The sequence below is a fragment of the Camelus bactrianus genome, chromosome 20 (genome assembly GCF_048773025.1).
Source record: "Camelus bactrianus isolate YW-2024 breed Bactrian camel chromosome 20, ASM4877302v1, whole genome shotgun sequence".
Taxonomy (NCBI): Eukaryota; Metazoa; Chordata; class Mammalia; order Artiodactyla; family Camelidae; genus Camelus; species Camelus bactrianus.
In genome coordinates this window covers 26,196,018-26,214,865 of record NC_133558.1, presented here as the reverse complement: position 1 = coordinate 26,214,865, position 18,848 = coordinate 26,196,018, and the positions used below count along the sequence as shown (strand labels likewise).

Sequence of the window (18,848 nt, the reverse complement as noted above, 5' to 3'; positions counted from 1 at the left end):
GTGACGCCCCTCCCCCACAGTGAGTGACTTTGTTTTGGGCTCCAGGTAAGGAATGGGAGGCCTGGGTTGGAGAAGCGGCTGCTGTGTCCCTCTCAGCTCCCTGCTGCCTCCCTCCTCCTCCTCTGGACGTGCTTGTCAGGCAGCACATTTGCCAGGTGCCGAGCGGCAACATGCCATCCTGGTGACCAGTCCAGACGGAGATGCTTGTTCCCAGATAGGCTTTCTTTGAGGTGGGGTGGGCAGTGGACGGTGACAGGGGAGGAGGCGGAGGCCGGATGTCCTTCCTGCTGTCTTGCTGCCCAGCTGAAATCCCTACCGAGGTCTGGCACCCAAGGCTGATTGTGGGGCCTTGCCAGGGCAGGTCCTTCCCTGCGGGCTGTTCTTCCGGTCTGTGAGTGAGGGGGAGTCCCGGACCCCCAGGCCTGCAGAGCCCAAATGGACGGAAGGGTCAGAGGGTGTGCGGATGTCAGAGATGAGGGCGGGGTCAAGTCCCCGAGTGGGCTCTCCCTAGCCCCGGAGCAGAGCCCACAGTCCCCTGCCCCTGTCGTTGCAGGAGCCATCCAGGCGGAGGCAGTTCCTGAGGGAGCATGCAGCCCCCTTCTCTGCCTTCCTCACCGACAGCTTCGGCCGGCGACACAGCTACCTGCGCATCTCCCTCACCGAGAAGTGCAACCTTAGATGTGAGTCGCCCTCCTGGGCCCTCTCTGAGCTCCTGTCCCTCTGCTCATGTAGCTCCTGAAACTGCCCCACATCCAGGAATCCTTCTCAGTCCTCCCCATTCCTCTTTCTAGAAAACTCCACCAACCCCTCTTCCTTGCTTACCAGGTAGGGATTCAGGGGCTAGGGGTCAAGGGTAAGTTTTATGATCCTGGAAGCTGGGTTCTACCAGGGATTAGACTGGAACAGAATTGCTGTTGGGTTTAAGATTAAGGTTGGCCCTGAGTCTCTCGCTATTCCAGGGCTCTTTTTCCCTCCCTCCCTCCCTCCCTTTCGCTGTAGCTCACGATAAGAAATATATTTACTGCATGGCCCAGTAAGTGTGTGTAGTAAATGTTTAACCAAATGTTTCTTGTGTGCAGTACTGATGTTCTGATATTCTTACCTAATCTATCCAAAAAAACCGGTTTTGGATCCTTCACTAATTTGACTAAATGGCCCTTTAACAGATCCTGGCCACTGGAACTGATGGTGGGAGGTGGGGCCCCACTCACCTCATTTCTCCCCTTCTGCTACCTCACCCTGAACAGGGAGTGCCTCAGTTTTCCAGCCTGTAAATCAGGACAGAGGATAACCTGATAGAGAGAGACTGGATATGAGAACACTTGTGGCTACAGAGGAGAGCGGCTTTTACCAGGCCAGGGAGAACATCCCAGCCTCCTTCCCCTCACAACATTCACAGAGAGGACTGCTTGTCAGTCCAGATGAAATGAAGGTGGATGAGCAGTGGCAGAAGGAAGGGGCCCAGGGCCCTGGCCTCCCAGGCAGATCCAGGCCAGCTGCCCCTCCCTGAGGGGACCAGCGTCTTGGCCTGCCCCTACATCGAGTCAGGCCATGCTGTCTGCCTAGTTTATCGTCTTGAACCTATACCCCCAGCTCCGGGCTGAGGGATATGAAAGCCAGATGGGGAAGGGACATTAAATTTTATAGAAGAGAAAGGTGAGGCCCAGAGGGAATCTGGCCAAGGGTTTGTGTCCCCTCAGACTTGGCAGGGTCTCTCCTCATGGCTGGGATGGGGTTCAGAGAAACTTGTGGCCTGGTGGGGGAGAGTTGGGGCCTAACACTGCAGTCATGTCCCACCTCCACGTCCCCTCCCTTCCCCTTAGGTCAATACTGCATGCCCGAGGAAGGTGTCCCACTGACCCCCAAGGCTGACCTGCTGACCACTGAGGAGATCCTGACCCTCGCACGGCTCTTTGTGAAGGAAGGCGTAGATAAGATCCGGCTCACGGGTGGAGAGCCGCTCATCCGGCCAGATGTGGTGAACATCGTGGGTGAGTTGGACTACGGTTGTCACCACTTCTCCCAGCTCCTGCCTCGTCCCACTGGACTCCAATGATAATATGAATATTGGCAGCTAGCATTCCTGTAGGGCATTGTGCTCACTTAGTCCTGCTACCCTCTGAGACAGGTACCATTATTATTCCCATTTTGTTAAGAAATGAGGCACAGAGTTCAATAACTTGCCAAAGGTCACAAAGCTAAGTGCCAGAGCCCATGGCTTGACATCAGATTTCGACTGAAGTCCTCACTGGGGCCTTGAGGTCCGTGTGGTCTGGCTCACATCAACCTCAGAGACCTCTCTCCTGCCCCTTTGCCTCTCTGTTCCCCTCCAGTCATGCTGCAGGGCCTTTGCATGTGCTGTTTTCTTTGCCCAGAGCACAGGGCCTCTTGCCTGCCTCATTCAGGGCTCTGCTCCAATCTCATCTCCTTGTGGAGGCTTCCTTGACCACTCTGTCTAAAGCACCCCCTCCCCACACCCACCCTCCCAGCCACTCTCTCTCCCGGGAGTTGGCCCGCTACAGCTCACTGTCCAAAACTGGGCCACCACCTGTTTTTGTGCGTGGCCTGCAAGCTAAGAATAGTTTTTATGTATCTGAATGGTTGGGGGGAAAATAATCAAAAGAATAACATTTGCGTCACGTGAAAATTTTACAAAATTTTAAAATTCACTGTCCATTAACAGTTTTATTGGATCATAGCCACATCCACTGATTTACATATCTCCCACGCCGCAGAGCTGAGGAGTTGCCACCAAGACCAGCAAAGCCAAAAATATGTGCTCTGTGGATTTATACAGAAAAGGTGTGGCAACCCTACTCTACCACATTATGCCATTTGGTGATTTTTTAAATTGTCTGTTAACTGGCGTGAAAGCTCTCAGGGAGCTAGACAGGTGTGGTTCACGGCTGTGTCTCGAGCACCTAGGAAAGCACCTGACACATAGCTGGTACTCACTGGTGTTTGTTGATGAACGTGGATGGCTCAATGTACGAGCTCTGAAATACGACATGCCCACGAGTTATCTCGGCTGCGCCTCGCGCTAGCATTGTATTTTCGAGCGGCTTTTAAAGTCCATGCTCAGCCTTCAGACCGAGATAGTAACCTCCCTTCTAGGGTGGACCTGAGGAGAGAATGAGAAGCAAATGCCCAGCAAGTGGCAAGTGCTGTGCATGGGGTGGAGAGCCTCTTCCTGTATGCTGCCTCCGAGCCCCGAGGTCAGGCGGAGAGAGACCTTTGCTCATGTAATTATGGAAGATGAAATCAGAGGAAAATAAGGTTCCATGTTCTTGATTGCTGAGCTCCCCACCCTCAGCCTTCTGCCTCAGTTGCTGGTTCAGTACACATTCCCTGGAGAACCTTCCCCTGGGCCTGACTCTGTGCTGGTCAAAGGAGGATGAGCCGCAGGCCCGGCTGTCAAGGACCAACCCCCCACCCCAGCCCGTTGGTGGAAGCAGCCCCTGGAGCCTGCTGTCCAAAGAGGAGCCCAGGTGCTGTGGGAGCCCCAAGGAGGAGCCCAGGGATCCCTGACAGCTCTCTCTCCTCCCTCCTTCCCCATGGCTGGCTCCCTCCAACCCCTGCCGGTCACTTGACCTGGAACCGTGCCATCGTTCCTGAGCTGGACGAGCTGGCCCAGGGGAGCTGACTCCCTGTTCCAGGAAGCTCCTCTGAGCCTGCAAGGCAGACTGGGTTCCAGGAAAGGCTGCCAGACCTAGCCTCCTCCGTCAGGCCACAATACCTGCCGTCTGTCCAGGGCCTGTGGGAGAGCAGAGGGGGTGGGGATCACTGCTGGTCAGAGAGGGATGGCTGAGCACAGACGGGAGGATGCAGAGCTCTTCACAGAAGCCACCAACCTGCGCAGTGGGAGGTCTGGGAGCCAGGAGAGGTGGCAGCCTGGTTCCGGCTCTGTGCTCTTCCACTCCCTGGCCCCGTGAACTTGCACAGGTTCCTGCCCAACCTGGGGCCTCAGTTTACTCATCTGTGCACTGGTTACGTCATGGGCTTTCCTGCTGTGATGGTTCTGGCTTCTTGGTTCTGGCCAATGGCATGGGGTGGGCAAGGGTGGATCACCACATATATGTTGGTTAGGACAAGAAACTGGCTGCAGTGACCTGCTTCAGAGGATTTACCTCCTACTCCCAGAGGGCAGGGCAGGTGGGCGCTAGTGGGGAAGAAGGGCTGGAGTGAGGGGAGGGGCCAGCAGTCAGAGGCAGGACATTCACAAGCACTTGTCCCAACCCTCCTGGCTGAGAGTTTCAAGGGACCCTGCCCAAGGGGCAAGGTGAAGGGGTTGCAGGCTTCACAGAGCCTGTTGTCCTGGTCATTGGGGGTCCCTGTCTGAGCTCAGTCAGCCCCAGGACTGGTGCTGTAGAACTGCCCTGGGAAGATGGCTCAGTTCCCTGTCTGCAGTTGTCTGTGACCCCGCCCACCAACCCCCAGACGCTCCAGCACCCCCACCCCCATCCCTGCGTGTACTGAAGTCCCTCCCTCTCTTCTGCCAAGATGAGTTTAAGGCAGCGCTGTCTGATAGAACTTTCTGGGCTGATGGAAACGTCCTCTATCTGTGTTGTCTGATAAGGTAACCAACAGCCACAAGTAGCCTTGAGCCCTTCACGTGTGGCTAGGGTGACCAAGGAACCGAACTTGTAACTTTATTGCATTTTAATTGATTTAAATAGCCATGCACAGTTAGCCACTGCCATGTTGGATGGTGAAGGTTTGGGATTTCCCAAAGTACAAAAAAAAAAGGAAACCAGGCATACCTCACTTTATTGTGCTTCGCTTTACTGCACTTCAGATACTGCGTCTCTTTTGTACAAATAGAAGGTTGGTGGCAGCCCTGCATCAAACAAATCTGTGGACGCCATTTTTCCAACAGCATTTGCTCGCTTTGTGTCTCTGTGTCACGTTTGGGTAGTTCTTGCAATCTTTCCAACTCTTTCATCATTATTTTTGTTATGGTGATTGGTGGTCAGTTATCTTTGATATTACTACTGCAACTTCCTGAAGGCTTAATAATAGCAATTTTTAGCAAAGTGTTTTTAATTAAGTTCTATACATTTTTTTTAGACATAATGCTAGTGCACACTGAATAGACTGCAGTATAATGAAGACATAATTTTTATATGCACTGAGAAACCAGAAAATTCGTGTGACTCTTTATTGCGATACTTGCTTTATTAAGGTGGTCTGGAACCAAACCCACAGTATCCCCAAGGTATGGCCGTAAATACACAAGTACCATGACCGTGTTGGCAGCGTTGGCAGAGGACTTGTGTTGGATCCTGACTCCAAAACTGACTCGTCACTGTTAGGCGACAGTTTAGTTCAAGAATCACTCAGTCACGTGGCCTTTTCCTGTCTTGTTGTTTTGTCTGTCCTTCCTCCCTTCCTTCCTTCCATTACGTTGAAGAAATGAAACAGGCAACATCTAGATCTCACAGCTTAAAGCCCATGAGGGGCTTAATACAATGGGGAGCCGTTAGGATTGTCTTGTTGTTTTGTTTTTTTTTAGGATTTTTCTGTTTATTTATTTGTTTTATTAAAGTATAGTTGATTTACAATATTGTTAGTTTCTGGTGTACAGCAAAGTGATTTAGTTTTATATATACATACACGTATATATACACACATATTCTTTTTCATATTCTCTTCCATTAGCATTTGTTACAGGATATTGAGTATAGTTCCCTATGCTGTACAGCAGGACCTTGTTGTTTATAGTAGTTAGTATCTGTTAACCCCAAACTCCTAATTTATCCCTCCCCTGTCCCCAAAGTTTTGGGTTTGTTTTTTTTTTTTCACTAAGTTTTTTAATTAAAAAAATTATTTTATACTTTTTTTTTGAGTGGGAAGGATTTACTTATTTATTTTTAGAGGAGGTACTAGGGATTGAACCCAGGACCTTGTATATACTAAGCATGCGCCCTACCACTTGAACTATATGCTCCCCACCTCAAGGTTTTTGAAATGGGTTGAGGTTTTTGTTTTATTTTTGATGGACTCTAGTTACATAGAATTAGATTAAATCATAATCCTGGGTTCATAAAGTAATCTCATTATTGAGCCATGCATGACCTTTTTTACTTTATTTGCAGAAATTTATTTACATGATTTAATAGTGTTAAGAATTCCTAAGGAAACCCACTGCCTCATCAGTTTTTTTGGAAGAATCAGAACCCTGGCAATAACCTTTAACCACCTCTGTGGACTTCCCCACAGTGTACTTAACCCCCTCCCAAGGAAACACTCCTAAATGTTGTATTTATCATTCCCTTGCTTTTTAAAATGAGATGGTGTTTTTGAACTTTGTAAGTCGTGCTGTGCAGTCTTTCGGGAATTACTCTTTCGACACAACTGGAATTCACATACGTCATCCTGATTTCAGTTCTTTCTTCTGCGACCTCCTGTTCCATTATGTGAATACATCACACTTCCTCCTATTAATGAAAACTTGGCTTGTTTCCAGTTTCTTGGTATTGTATACAGTGCTGCTTTAAACACTTGTATTTACATTCATGTGTCGGTGTACAGTTTCTCTAGGAGTGGAAGGGCTGGTTTATGGAGCGAGTATGTGAATGTTTAATGTTGGAAAACAACTTGGCGTTATCTTAAAGTGGTGGTGCTGTGCACTCTCACCAGCTGCCCACCCAACGGTTAGTATTATCGTTCTGAATCTTTGCCTGTGGACCGGGTATAAAGTGCTGTTTTATTGTGGGCTTGATTTGTACTTGCCTGTCTAGGGTGAGGTCAGGCATCTTGTCACAGGTTTATTAGCTATATATATTTATTTTTCCATTTAATACCAGATCATATCATTTTCCCAATTTTCTATTTGGTTGTTTGTCCTTTCATGTTGGTTTGGTAAAAGTTCTTGATGTATGTGACAGATGCCTTCTCCCAGTTTGAAAAAGCAAGCCACACTTTGTGTAACAATTCTTCTGGTTGATAGTAGTTCTTAAATTTATCAGTCCTGTCTCTTATGGTTAGTGCTTTTTGTACTTGTTTATGAAACACCTCACCCAAGGTCAGAACAACTACTTACGTTAGTACTAAAAAATTTAAAATTGTGCTTTTTTTGCATTTAAGTCTTTAGTTAATCTGTGAATAATTTGGGGGAATCCAGTTTCATTTTTTTTTCCATGTGTTATTTTTTTCTAGTTCTTCAACAGTGCTTTAGCTATGCTAAGCTTTGCCCATGGAAACTTTAGAATCAGCCTACCAAGTTCCCTGGAAAATTCTGTTGGGATGTTTTTTTCCATTTTACTGTGTTAAAATATACATAACATAAAATTTACCATCTTAACCACTTTTAAGTGCACAGCTCAGTGGTGTTAAAATACATTCACATTGTTATGCAGCCATCACTACCACCATCCCTACTCTTGTCATCTAGTAAATCTGAAACTCTACCTGTTAAGCAATGACTCCCCATTCTCCTCTTCCCCAGCTCCTGGCAACCACCTTTGTACTTTCTATCTTTATGATTTTGGCTACTCTAAGAAACTCATTTAAGTGGAATTGTGCAGTCTCTGTCTTTTTGTGACTGGCTTATTTCACTTAGCATAATGTCTTCAAGGTTCATTCATGTTGTAGCACACTGAAGAATTTCCTTTCTTTTTCATAATATTCCATTGTATGAATATACTACATTTTGGTAATTCATTCATCAGTCAACTTGGGTTGCTTCCATGTTTAGCTATTGTGAACAATGCTGCAAATATTTCTCCCCATTCTGTGGGTTGCCTCTTTACTCTGTGGATAGTGTCTTGATGTACAATTTTTTGAAATATTGAACACGAGTGTACAAATATCTCTTCAGTCCCTGCTTTCAGTTCTTTAGTGGAATTGCTGGGTCATATGGTAATTCTGTTTTTAATTTTTTGAGGAACTTCAATACTGTTTTCCACAGTGGCTGTACCATTTTACATTCTTACCAGCAGTGTGCAAGGGTTCCAACTTCTCCACATCCTCACCAACAGTTATTATTTTCTGGTTTGTTTGTTTTGTTTTGTTTTGTTTTGATAGTAGCCATCCTAGTAAGTGTGAAGTGGTATCTCATTGTAGTTTGATCTGCATTTCCCTGGTGATTAGTGCTGCTGAGCATCTTTTCATGTGCTTATTGGCCATTCAGATATCTTCTTTGGAAAAATGTCTATCAAGTCCTTTGCCCATTTTTCATTTGGATTATTTTCGTTGTTGTTCAATTTTAGGAGTTCTCTATTATTCTGGGTATTAATCCCTTAACAGATTTATTGTTTGCAAATATTTTCCCCATTCTGTGGGTTGCCTTTTTACTCTGTGGAGAGTGTCTTCATGAAAATTTTTAAAAATTGTACATTAAGTGCAGTTTATTTTTTCTTTTGTTGCCTGTGCCTTTGGTGTCATTTGATTTGGATATCTCATGAAGCTTTTGTCCTATGGTTTCTTCCAAGAGTTTTATTCTTTTAGGACTTACGTTTAGGTCCTTGACCCATTTTTAGTTAATTTTTGTGTATGGTAATTAGGAAAGGATCCAACTTCATTCTTTTGCATGTGGATATCCAGTTTTCCCAGCACCATTTGTTGAAAAGACCATCCTTTCCTCATTGAATGACATGGTCTTGGTCCCCTTGTCAAAAATTATTTGACCATGTATACAAGGATTTATTTCTGGGCTCTCTGTTCTATTCTATTGGTCTTTGTGTCTGTCTTTATGCCAATGCCACATATTTTGGTTGCTGTAACTTTGTAGTAAGTTTTGAAATCAGAAAGTGTGAGTCCTCCAGTTTTTTTTTTTGTTGTTGTTGTTGTTCTTTCTTAAGATTGTTTTGGCTATTTAGGGTTCCTTGAGATTCCGTGTGAATTTAGGATGGGTTTTTTAAATTCTACAAAAGGTATCATTGGGATTTTGTTAGGGATTACATTGAATCTGTAGATTGTCTTGGGTAATATTGACATCTTAACGATATTAAGCCTTCCAATTCATGAACATGGGATGTATTTCCATTTATTTCTTTTAATTTCTTTCAGCAATATTTTGTAGTTTTCATTTTATAAGTCTTTCACCTCTTTGGTTAAGTTAAATCCTAAGTATTTTATTCTTCTTGTTACTCCCTTTACAGATTGTTCATTGTGTCTGTGTATGTTGGGATTTTAATTGCATTAAATCTGTGTATCAAAATAGGGAGAATTGACATCTTTTTTATTCACACCCCCACCTTCCCACAGCCATTTCCCTCCTTTGCCTTATTCTTTGCTCTGGGTAGCTAGCTGCTAGGGACTATATCACTCAGGGTCCCTTGCCTTTTGGGTTTCTGATGGGTTTGGCCAATGAGATCAGATTATTTTTTTGCTGTTCCCTGCTCTATTTCTATACCAGGTTTTTGGCAGTAGCTGAATTCCCTCCAGAGCTAAAATTCCTACAGGATAGCCACTCCTCTATGGTGACTTAAGTGGACTCTTAACTTAATTTCCTCCCCATGTCCCTTTGGCCCTAGGCATGGATCCCCAGAGTGCTATACTGTAAGTTGCTGAGACCATTAATTCTACTCACACCTTTGTGAGTAGTCCTTTCATTAAAGTCTTTATTTTAATCATCTGGGATGAATTCTGTTTTATGCTAGGATCCTGACAGATACAGTGTCATTTTAAAATTACATTTTCTAACATTGTTGATATTATATTCTTATCACTCTCCTATTAATGCTATAATGTATCTGTTTAGATTCTTTGGAGTTTTCTCCACTAGCAAACACGTCATCTGCAACTAAAGACAATTTTCTCCCTGCCTTTATCCTTTTATTTCCTTGTCATAGTGCAATATCTAGGATCTGAAGTACAATGTTGAATAGTGGTGGTAATAGGAGAATATTCCTAATGTTTCCCCATTTATAATGTTTCTTAAAAGTTTTTTTTTTTTTTACAAATAACTTCTATCAAGTAATGAAGTTCCTTTCCCAGTTTACTAAGTTCTTTTTTTTTTTTATTATTATACACTTTCTAATGTATGTTAGGATGATCTATGATTTTTGTCTTTATTCTGTTACTCTGAATGACATTTATAGCTTTTCTGATATTGTACCTGGAATACACCCAACCTAGCCATAGTCCACTGTTTTTATCTACTGTTAGGTTCAGTTTGTTAATATTTTGTTTGTTTTTTGCATTTATATCCGTGAGTGAAATGAATGTGTGAGTTTTCATTTTCATGCCTGCCTTAACTGATTTGTGGTATTAAATTCCAAAGAATGAGTGAGGTCATGTATCAGTCTGATGGGGCTACTGTAACAAAATACCACAGACTGGGTAGCTTATGAATAGCAAGTGATTTCTCACAGTTTTGAAGGCTGGAAGTCCAAGATCAAGGTGCCAGCACGGTCAGGTAAGGGCTGTCTTCTGGGTCGCAGACTTCTCATTGCATCCTCACATGGCAGAAGGAGCTGGGGAGCTCTGTGGGATCTCTTTTATAAGAGCACTAACCTCTTTATCCTTATGACCTAGTCACCTCCTAAAAGCTCCACCTTCTAACACACCATCACGTTGGACATTAAGATTCAACAAATGAATGGTGGGGGGCGGGGGTATAAACATGCAGATCATAGCAGATGGTATTCCCTCTTATTCTTTTACCTGCAAGAGCTTGTCTTAATCCATGGTAATCTCTTCTTTTAAAGTCTGGTAGAGGTCACTTGTAAAATTGTCTATGCCTGGTATTTTATTTACAGGGAAATTTTTAATTGCTGCTTTAATTTCTTTAATAGTTACTGCATTATTCAAGTTAGCAACCTCTTTTGGAGTTAGTTTTGGTAGTTTTTATTATTTTTTAGAAATTTTAAATGTATAAAATTGTTGGTAATATTTTCTCATTTTCATCAGTTTTACTTAGTTTTGTCTTTTTCATTCTTAATGTGGTTTATTTGTGCCTGTATCTTTTTGTTAAGTCTTGCAAGAGATTTGTCTATTGTGCTGGTCTTCAACAAAGCAACTTTTGAGTTTGTTGAACCTCTTATCGTGTATTTGTATTGTTTCATTATTTCCATTTATGTTCTGGTGTAACCTGTTGTTTTCATAACATTTAGTTTTAAGCATTTAATTTTTATTCTCATTTTTTCTTTGATCATGAGATATTTAAGAGTGTTTTTAATTTCCAAATATGAGGATTTTAATTTATATTTTTATTAAATTATAATTTAAGTATATGAGTCAAAGAATCTTATCTGAATGAAACTTCCTTTCAAATTTATTGAGGATTGCTTTATGACCTAGTATATTGTCCGTTGTTGTAAGTGTTCTTTATGTGCCTGAGAAGAGTGTTTATTTGTTAATTATTACACGAAGAAGTCTGTATTTGTTCATTGGATCCAGCTGGTTAATTTTATTGTCCAGACCTCTGTTTATCTCAGTCTTTGCTGGCTTTCTATCTGCTTGGCTTTCCAGTAATAAATAAGTGGGTGAATTTGTTAGTTTCTCCCAGAGGTCTTGTTGCTTTTTATTTTGTCCAGAGTTGAGATGATTTTATTAGGTTCGTATGCTTAGAACTGCTATGTCTTCTTCATAAACTGGATCTTTTATCACTATCTAGTGCATCTCTCTCCATAATGATACTTGTGGTCTTAAGGTCTATTCAGATCCTCTGCCCATTTTTTAATCAGATTTTTTTTTTTTTCATGTTGAATTGTATGAGTTCTTTGTTTGTTTTGGATATTAACCCCTTACCAGAGGCATCATTTGCAAGTATCTTCTCCCATTCAGTGGGCGACCTTTTCATTTCCTTTGCTGTGCATTTTAGTTTGATGTGGCCCCACTTGTTTATATTTGCTTTTATTGCCTTTGCTTTTGGTGTCCAATCCAAAAAATCATTGCCTAGATGATGTTAAGGGACTTACTACCTGTTTCCTCCTCCTAGGAGTTTTTTGGCTTCAGATCAAGATTTAATCCATTTTGAATTAATTTTTGTGCATGGTGTAATCTAGTGGTCTAGTTTTCATACCTCTGCACATAGTTATGCAATTTTCCCAGCACCATTTATTGAAGAGACTGTTCTTTCCTCATTGTATATTCTTGGCTCCTTTGTCGTAACTGGCCATGTATGCATGGGTTTATTTCTGGGCTCTCCATTGTGTTCCATTCATTTTGTAATACGATTCTATTCCATGTTTTTATGCCAATACCACACAGTTTTAATTACTATAACTTTGTAATATAGTTTGAAATTAGGGAGCATGATGCTTCCAACTTTGTTCTCCTTTTTCAAGACGCCTTTGGCTAAACAGGATCTTTTCTGGTTCCACACATATTTTAGTATTGTTTGTTCTTTTTCTGTGAAAAATGCCACTGAAATTTTGATAAAGAGTCCATTGAATCTGGAGATTGCTTTGGGTAGTATGGATATTTTAACAATATCAATTCTTCTAATCCGTGAATAGAGAATATCATTTGTGTTGTCTTCAGTTTCTTTCATCAATGTGTCATAGTTTCAGTTTATAGGTCTTTAACCTCCTTGGTTAAGTTGATTCCTAGGTATTTTATTCTTTTTGATGCAATTGTAAATGGGATTTTTTTTTAATTTCTTGTAATTTGTTATCAGTGTATGGAAATGAAACACATTTTTGCATATTGATTTTGTATCCTACAATTCTATTGAATTCATTGATTAATTCTAATGGCTTTTTGGTGGAGTCTTTGGAGTTTTCTGTATATAATATCATGTCATCTGCAAATAGTGACAGTTTTACCTGTTCTGATTGGATGCCTTTTATTTCTTCCTCTTTTCCAGTTGCTATGGCTTGGACCTCCAATACTATGTTGAATAACAGTGGTGAGAATGGCTATCCTTGTTTTGTTCCTTATCTTAGAGGAAAATCCTTTAGCTTTTCACTGCTGTGTAAGATGTTAGCTGTCATATATGGCCTTTATCATGCTGAGGAACATTCCTTTTATATCCACTTTGAGAGTTTTTAGTCGTGAATGAGTGTTGAGTTTTGTCAAGTGCTTTTTTCTGGATCTATTGAGATCATACAATTTTTATTCTTTGATTTGTAAATGTGGTGTATCACATTGACTTTGTGGATGTGAGCCATCCTTGCATCCCTGGGATAGATCCCGTTTGATCCTGGTGTATGATCCTTCAAATGTGTTGTTGAAGTTGGTTTACTAGTAATATTTTGTTGAGGATATTTGCATCTACATTCATCTACCTCTGATTTTTTAAAGAATCATCTTCTGTTATATCTGTTGCTTCTCCTTCCTCTTTCATTCTTCTATTTGTGGAATTTATCTTTTCCTTCACAACATTCTTTTAAAATGCTTGCTGATCTCTGCTCCCAAGGTTTTGGTAGGCCCAACTGTCAGTGCTCTTTTTATGCTGGTTGTGCCTGCGTTTGTGGGGAAGGGAGGTGAGGTTCTGCTGGGTCCCAGGGACCCTGTATCTCCTGAGTATCTGCAGCTGCTCTGGGCTGCCCCCACCCCTTCAGCGAGCTTAAGTGCTCTAGCCTTGGGGTGGCGTAAAAGCTGCTGCCTTCCCCCGTTCATGGGATGGGAGAGAGAACGGCTTACCAGCTCATCCGTATATAGTTCTCCAGACAGGCAACCTCTTTGACACACCCAGGGACCCCCGTGCTCCTTGTCCAGGTGACTGCTAAGCCTCGTGTGGGCTAGTCACCCTCCCAGTTTGTTCAGAACCTTCTCCTGTGTGCTCTTTGGGCTCTGGTCTCCTTGATCCATCTGACCCCATCTGCTTTCTGTCTTTCAGCATTTCTCCACCTTTCTGGGCCATTGAAGGCATTCTTTCTTGCCTTCCAATGCTGTTATGGATTCTTTTTTAATCCTTCAGTTATTTCTAGGGATTTTGGGTGAAGTGGAAGCGTCATCTTAATGCATAATCCAAGCACGTTTTTGTTCCTGTTACACATAGTATCAGGACCTGTGAGTTGGTTATTAAGAGCCCAGTCCTAGAGTTGAGTACACATGGATTTGAATCTGAGCAGTTTTTCTTACTAATTGTATGACTTTAAGCAATTTTCTTAATCTCTCTGAGCCTGTCTCTTCTCATCTGTTGAATGGGGATAGTCATTGTGAGGCTTCAGTGAGCTCGTGCAAACCCTCAGCAGAGCCTCTAGCAGAGTGAGCATTCAGTGTTTCATCTTTTGGTTGTTATCTTTGTTCTTATTCTTATGTTTCTTATTAAGCTAATACTGGTTAATAGAGATCTGCAGCAAGCCCCCTTTCCATACAACTTATTTAAACGCAGAGTTTCTCCTTCCAGCCCATCTCCTGGCCTCAGCAAGAACAAGCAGCCTGATACCCCTTCCTGTTGTCTCTCCAGCCCAGCTCCGCCAACTGGAGGGGCTGAGGACCATTGGCATCACCACCAACGGCATCAACCTGGCCCGGCTGCTGCCTCAGCTTCAGAAGGCTGGTCTCAGTGCCATCAACATCAGCCTGGACACACTGGTGCCGGCCAAGTTTGAGTTCATCGTCCGCAGGAAAGGTGATCAGACGGGTTTCGTGGTGGAGGGTGACACCCCCCCCCCCCCCCGCCCAGGGACCACGTGGCCTGGGAGCTGAGGCTGGTGTGAGGGTCCTGGTCTCTCGCTCTTGGTGGCCAGGCTATAGATAGCTAAGCCTGGGCATTTGTTCCTCACCCCTCATCCTTCCCAAATGTCCCTCGTCTCTGTAGCCACACCCTTGAGGACATTTTGGGATCGGATGCTAATGAGCTCTGGTGACTAATGTCCCCCTACCCTGCCGCCAGTTTGCGCAGGACTAAAAGAGTTCAAGAACACACGATGCTCCCTTTTTAAAACCAAGACAGCCCCAAGTGAACTGGGACCAGTTGGTTACCCTGTTGTGAGCTCTGAGGAAGTGTGGGGTGGAAGCAGCTGCCCTGAGGTGCCAGGGTCAGAGCCAGCACTGCCTGGTGGCATCCCCCGGCACCAAGGGTGCTCCCTGTACCCAGCCTGATGTAAGCCTCTTCCTTCACCCCCTGCAGCAAGCACACCCACTGCCTCCTCCCACCAGGCTTCATCAGGGAGGACAGGAGTGGAGAGGTAGTGCGGCCCGGGCCCCAGGTCCATGGACTCCCTGTTGGGGTCGGATGCCCTTCAATCTGGGGAGGGGCGTACATTACTGAGATCTCTCCAGGGGATCAGAGAGACTCCAGGGAGACCTAGTTCTCCCTCCTCTGCTCTGGAAACAGCCTACAGCTCTCAGCCCCACCTCCTCTTACCCACCACCTCCCACCCAAGTGTGTGACTTCCTGTTTATACTCATCGCTCTGTACAGGGCACTGCCTCTCTCTGGACCTCAGTTTCCCCACCTAGACTATGAGAGGGTCCGCCTAGATCAAGGTCCACATGCTACAGCCCACCAGCCAAGTCCAGCCCCTGCCGGTTGTTTTTTTTTTTTTTTTTTTTTTGTAATAGCCTTTGAGCTAAGAATGGATTTTGCATATAACATTTGCCATGAGTTTAATGATACAGGACGTTAACTATGAACCCCAATTAGGAAAAATACCATCCTTGCAAAAAGAATTCCACTCTTCCATTCTAGATGTAGAACTGTGTTGCAAAAATTATGCTGATTATCATATTCTGAATTGAGTAGATAAAACCTTTATGATATATAGCTATATAATATCCTCAGTTTTGCCTCTTGGCCTGCAAAGCCTAACATATTTACAGTCTGGTCCCTGAACTCGGCAGTCTCCAGGGTCCTTAGTCCCGGGGCTTCCCTGTAGGGGTGAGGGGGTGGAGGAGAGGGAAGGAGTACCTGGACCCTTACTTCTCTCCCTCCCCACAGGCTTCCACAAGGTCATGGAGGGCATCCACAAGGCCATCGAGCTGGGCTACAGCCCTGTGAAGGTAAAGACTTCCTGGACCCAAGCCAGCCCCAGCCCTGGCCAGTGAACCTGTGGGTTACCCCCACCCTTTTCTTGCCTGCTCCTTCCAGCCCTGCTCCCCTCGAGAAAGGGGGAAAACCAGTGACCCCATGGCATAGGTCTCTCTAAGGAGAACTAGGGGAGGGACACAAGGAATGGGACCCCCACTAGCAAGCCTAGGCAGGTGCCTGGCCCCTCAAGGGCCATCCCTGGAAAAGATCACAGAAGGGATAGCCCTCGTGGTCCTCTTGTCCCCCAACCAGGTGAACTGTGTGGTGATGCGAGGCCTGAATGAGGACGAACTCCTGGACTTCGTGGCCTTGACCAAAGGACTCCCTCTGGACGTGCGCTTCATAGAGTACATGCCCTTTGATGGTCAGTGACGCGGGGCGGGGATGGGGGTGCGAAGAGGCTGGGCCAGGGCCACGCTGAGAGCATGGCAGGGGCGGCTGAGGACCCGGGAAAGGGTTGAGTGGGGCAGACAGGGTCTGGCTGCCCCTGTGGGTGCTGCTGACCTCAGACCCTGCTGTGTGTGTAGGGATTTCTCCAGGGATGGTGGGGAGGGGGCTGGGCAGGCAGCAGGACTAGGGCTGCGGGGATCAGAGGCTTCTCAGTGTGTGTGTGGGCATGATTTGATCCACAAATTTCAGGCAGGGCCTGGGGACCTCCAGGCCCAGAGGCAGAGAACTGATTCCTGGGCTGTGTGGGAGAGTGGACTTGAAGCCCCTTGGGCCCCTGTGACACTGCAACTCAGTAGCCCCCACCCCCATTACAGGCAACAAGTGGAACTTCAAGAAGATGGTCAGCTACAAGGAGATGCTGGATACCCTCCGGCAGCGGTGGCCGGAGCTGGAGAAGCTGCCCGAGGAGGAATCCAGCACAGCCAAGGTTGGGGGTAGGAGAGAGGCTGTGCCTCCACGCTGGGATGGGAGCACTGGCAGGGGCCACATCACATCAAGGGCGGAGGGCAGTGATGCGGGAAACACTGCAGGGCCATCGTAGCAGCCTCCGTGCTTCGCTGACAAAGCAGGCCCGGCGTGGGGCAGGGGTTAAGTGACTTGTGGTAGAACACACTCCAGTAGATGGTGGGGGTCCTTGTCTGGCTCTTCCATGTGGCCTTCCCTGGCCGTGCTGCCCTCGGGTCCCTGTATCTTTAGTGGCCTTCGTCTTGGGCAGGCCAGGCACAGGCAGAGCCAGAGTCCTCTGTGGTCCAAAGTCCTTGGAGGCTGCCTTCTGCAGGGCTCCTGGGGAGAGGGCCGAGGAGTGAGGGCTGCCAGGTCAGGGAGTGAAGGCTGGCGCTCAGCCAGCCACCCCCGGCCCCTCCACGTGCACCCACAGGCCTTTAAGATCCCTGGCTTCCAAGGCCAGGTCAGCTTCATCACATCCATGTCGGAGCATTTCTGTGGGACCTGCAACCGGTTGCGAATCACGGCCGATGGGAACCTCAAGGTGAGACTACCCTTCCCCACAGGGCCCCCTCGCCATCTAGGTATTCTGAATCTCTCTCCCCACCTGCTCCGCTTGACCGGAGGTGAGGCTAGCAGGGAGTGAGGAAGGGGGACTGACAGCACAGGGGAGTGGGGGTACCTTCCGCTTAGACTTCGTACGTATCTTCTTGTCTCTGTCCTTGGGCTTGTCACGCACGCTCCTGTCCCTGTGTACAGGCTGACACTTAGTAGATACTTTTTATGGTTTCGTGGGAGGAGCTGGGTATCCTGCTTTCCGGGACCGGGCCCTCCGGAGCTCCGAGCCTCTCACAGAAGCTGGGAGCATTGAGTCACCTTTGACCTCAGGATGCCGTCTCTGCTCTTCAGACCCCAGTCAGGGACCACAAACCGGAGCAGGTGCAGGGGCCAACCCAGAAGGCAGTGTCCAGGGATGAAGGGAGCAGGGGTGGGGGGCGGCCAGGACTCGCTCCCACTGGCTGGGGTCCCTTCTCATGGCATTGAAGAGTGTTCCATGGGATGTCTCAGGAGGGAGTGTGGATCTGGATTTTGGTGTACTGTCCCTCTGTTGGCAGTTATTTAACTTTTTAAAGTACACCCTACACACTGAAAGGAAACCTGACCATAAGTCAGATGCAGGCCTTGGGATGTGAGTTTGCCTCCTACCCTTCCAGCCTGTCTGGCTCCTCTGTCTAGCACCTTCAGCCCCTCAGCAGGAAGTTGCTTTGAGTTTGACCAGCCAAGGGAGGCCTGGGCCCTCCTGCCCGGCCCAGCGGGGACTCTCAGGCTGGGGGCTGAGGCTCAGGACTGAGGGAGGCACGTTGTCCTCACCCCTACGGTGACCACCTCCAGGTCTGCCTCTTTGGAAACTCGGAAGTATCCCTGCGCGATCACCTGCGGGCGGGGGCCTCTGAGGAAGAGCTGCTGAGCATCATCGGGACTGCCGTGGGCAGGAAGAAGCGGCAGCACGCAGGTGAGGAGGAAGGAAAGCCTGGCGGGTAAGCGAGACTCTGTTGTCTGTGCTCCCTGCCACTCCTGTTGGACCTCTAGACTTGGGGTACAGTGCTGATTCCCTTCCTACAGGAAGAGACTGCACAGGAGGGGTCCCCAGGTTCTCTGGCTGTTTCACTGGGGGAAGAAGGGAGGAGGGGTGTCATCGCCTTTCTCATCCCACACTTTGTTCTCTGCCAGGGAGGGCAGGGTCCTGACATCCAAAGACTCACGGGCGACCCCGCCGTGTCCGGTTGGGGCTCTTTGTCAGGTGCACGGAGATGAGTGCGCATCCACGGGCTGTCATAGCGCTGTGTCCGTCGTCGTTTCAGTGACCTCTTCTCCCCACCCTCTTCCTCCCCCTCCTCTCCTGCTCTTCCCCTCCCTCCCCGCTTCCCTCACCCCCAGGCATGTTCAACATTTCCCAGATGAAGAACCGGCCCATGATCCTCATCGGTGGGTGACCCATCAGTACGTAACCACGCACCCTTGTCATTGGGGGATCCTGCGGGTGGGGCCCCCGCCGTAAGGCACCCCCGGATCCTGCACTTCATCCT

At 46.5% G+C, this 18,848-nt stretch overlaps 1 protein-coding gene across 9 annotated transcripts in view; it reads left to right on the top strand.

Moving 5' to 3' along the window:
* MOCS1 (molybdenum cofactor synthesis 1) overlaps positions 1-18,848 on the top strand; it is a 28,171-nt gene that overhangs the window by 6,016 nt on the left and 3,307 nt on the right. The window contains exons 2-10 of one of the 9 annotated variants that reach the window (XM_074348656.1): positions 554-680; positions 1,824-1,991; positions 14,243-14,467; positions 15,778-15,839; positions 16,120-16,231; positions 16,632-16,744; positions 17,195-17,305; positions 18,154-18,274; positions 18,700-18,747. In XM_074348656.1, the coding sequence (XP_074204757.1) occupies positions 554-680; positions 1,824-1,991; positions 14,243-14,467; positions 15,778-15,839; positions 16,120-16,231; positions 16,632-16,744; positions 17,195-17,305; positions 18,154-18,274; positions 18,700-18,747 (1,087 nt within the window). Of the gene's footprint in view, positions 1-553; positions 681-1,823; positions 1,992-14,242; positions 14,468-15,777; positions 15,840-16,119; positions 16,232-16,631; positions 16,745-17,194; positions 17,306-18,153; positions 18,275-18,699; positions 18,763-18,848 lie in introns of all 9 variants that reach the window. The other 8 variants (XM_074348660.1, XM_074348663.1, XM_074348654.1 and 5 more) reach the window with 8 other exon arrangements.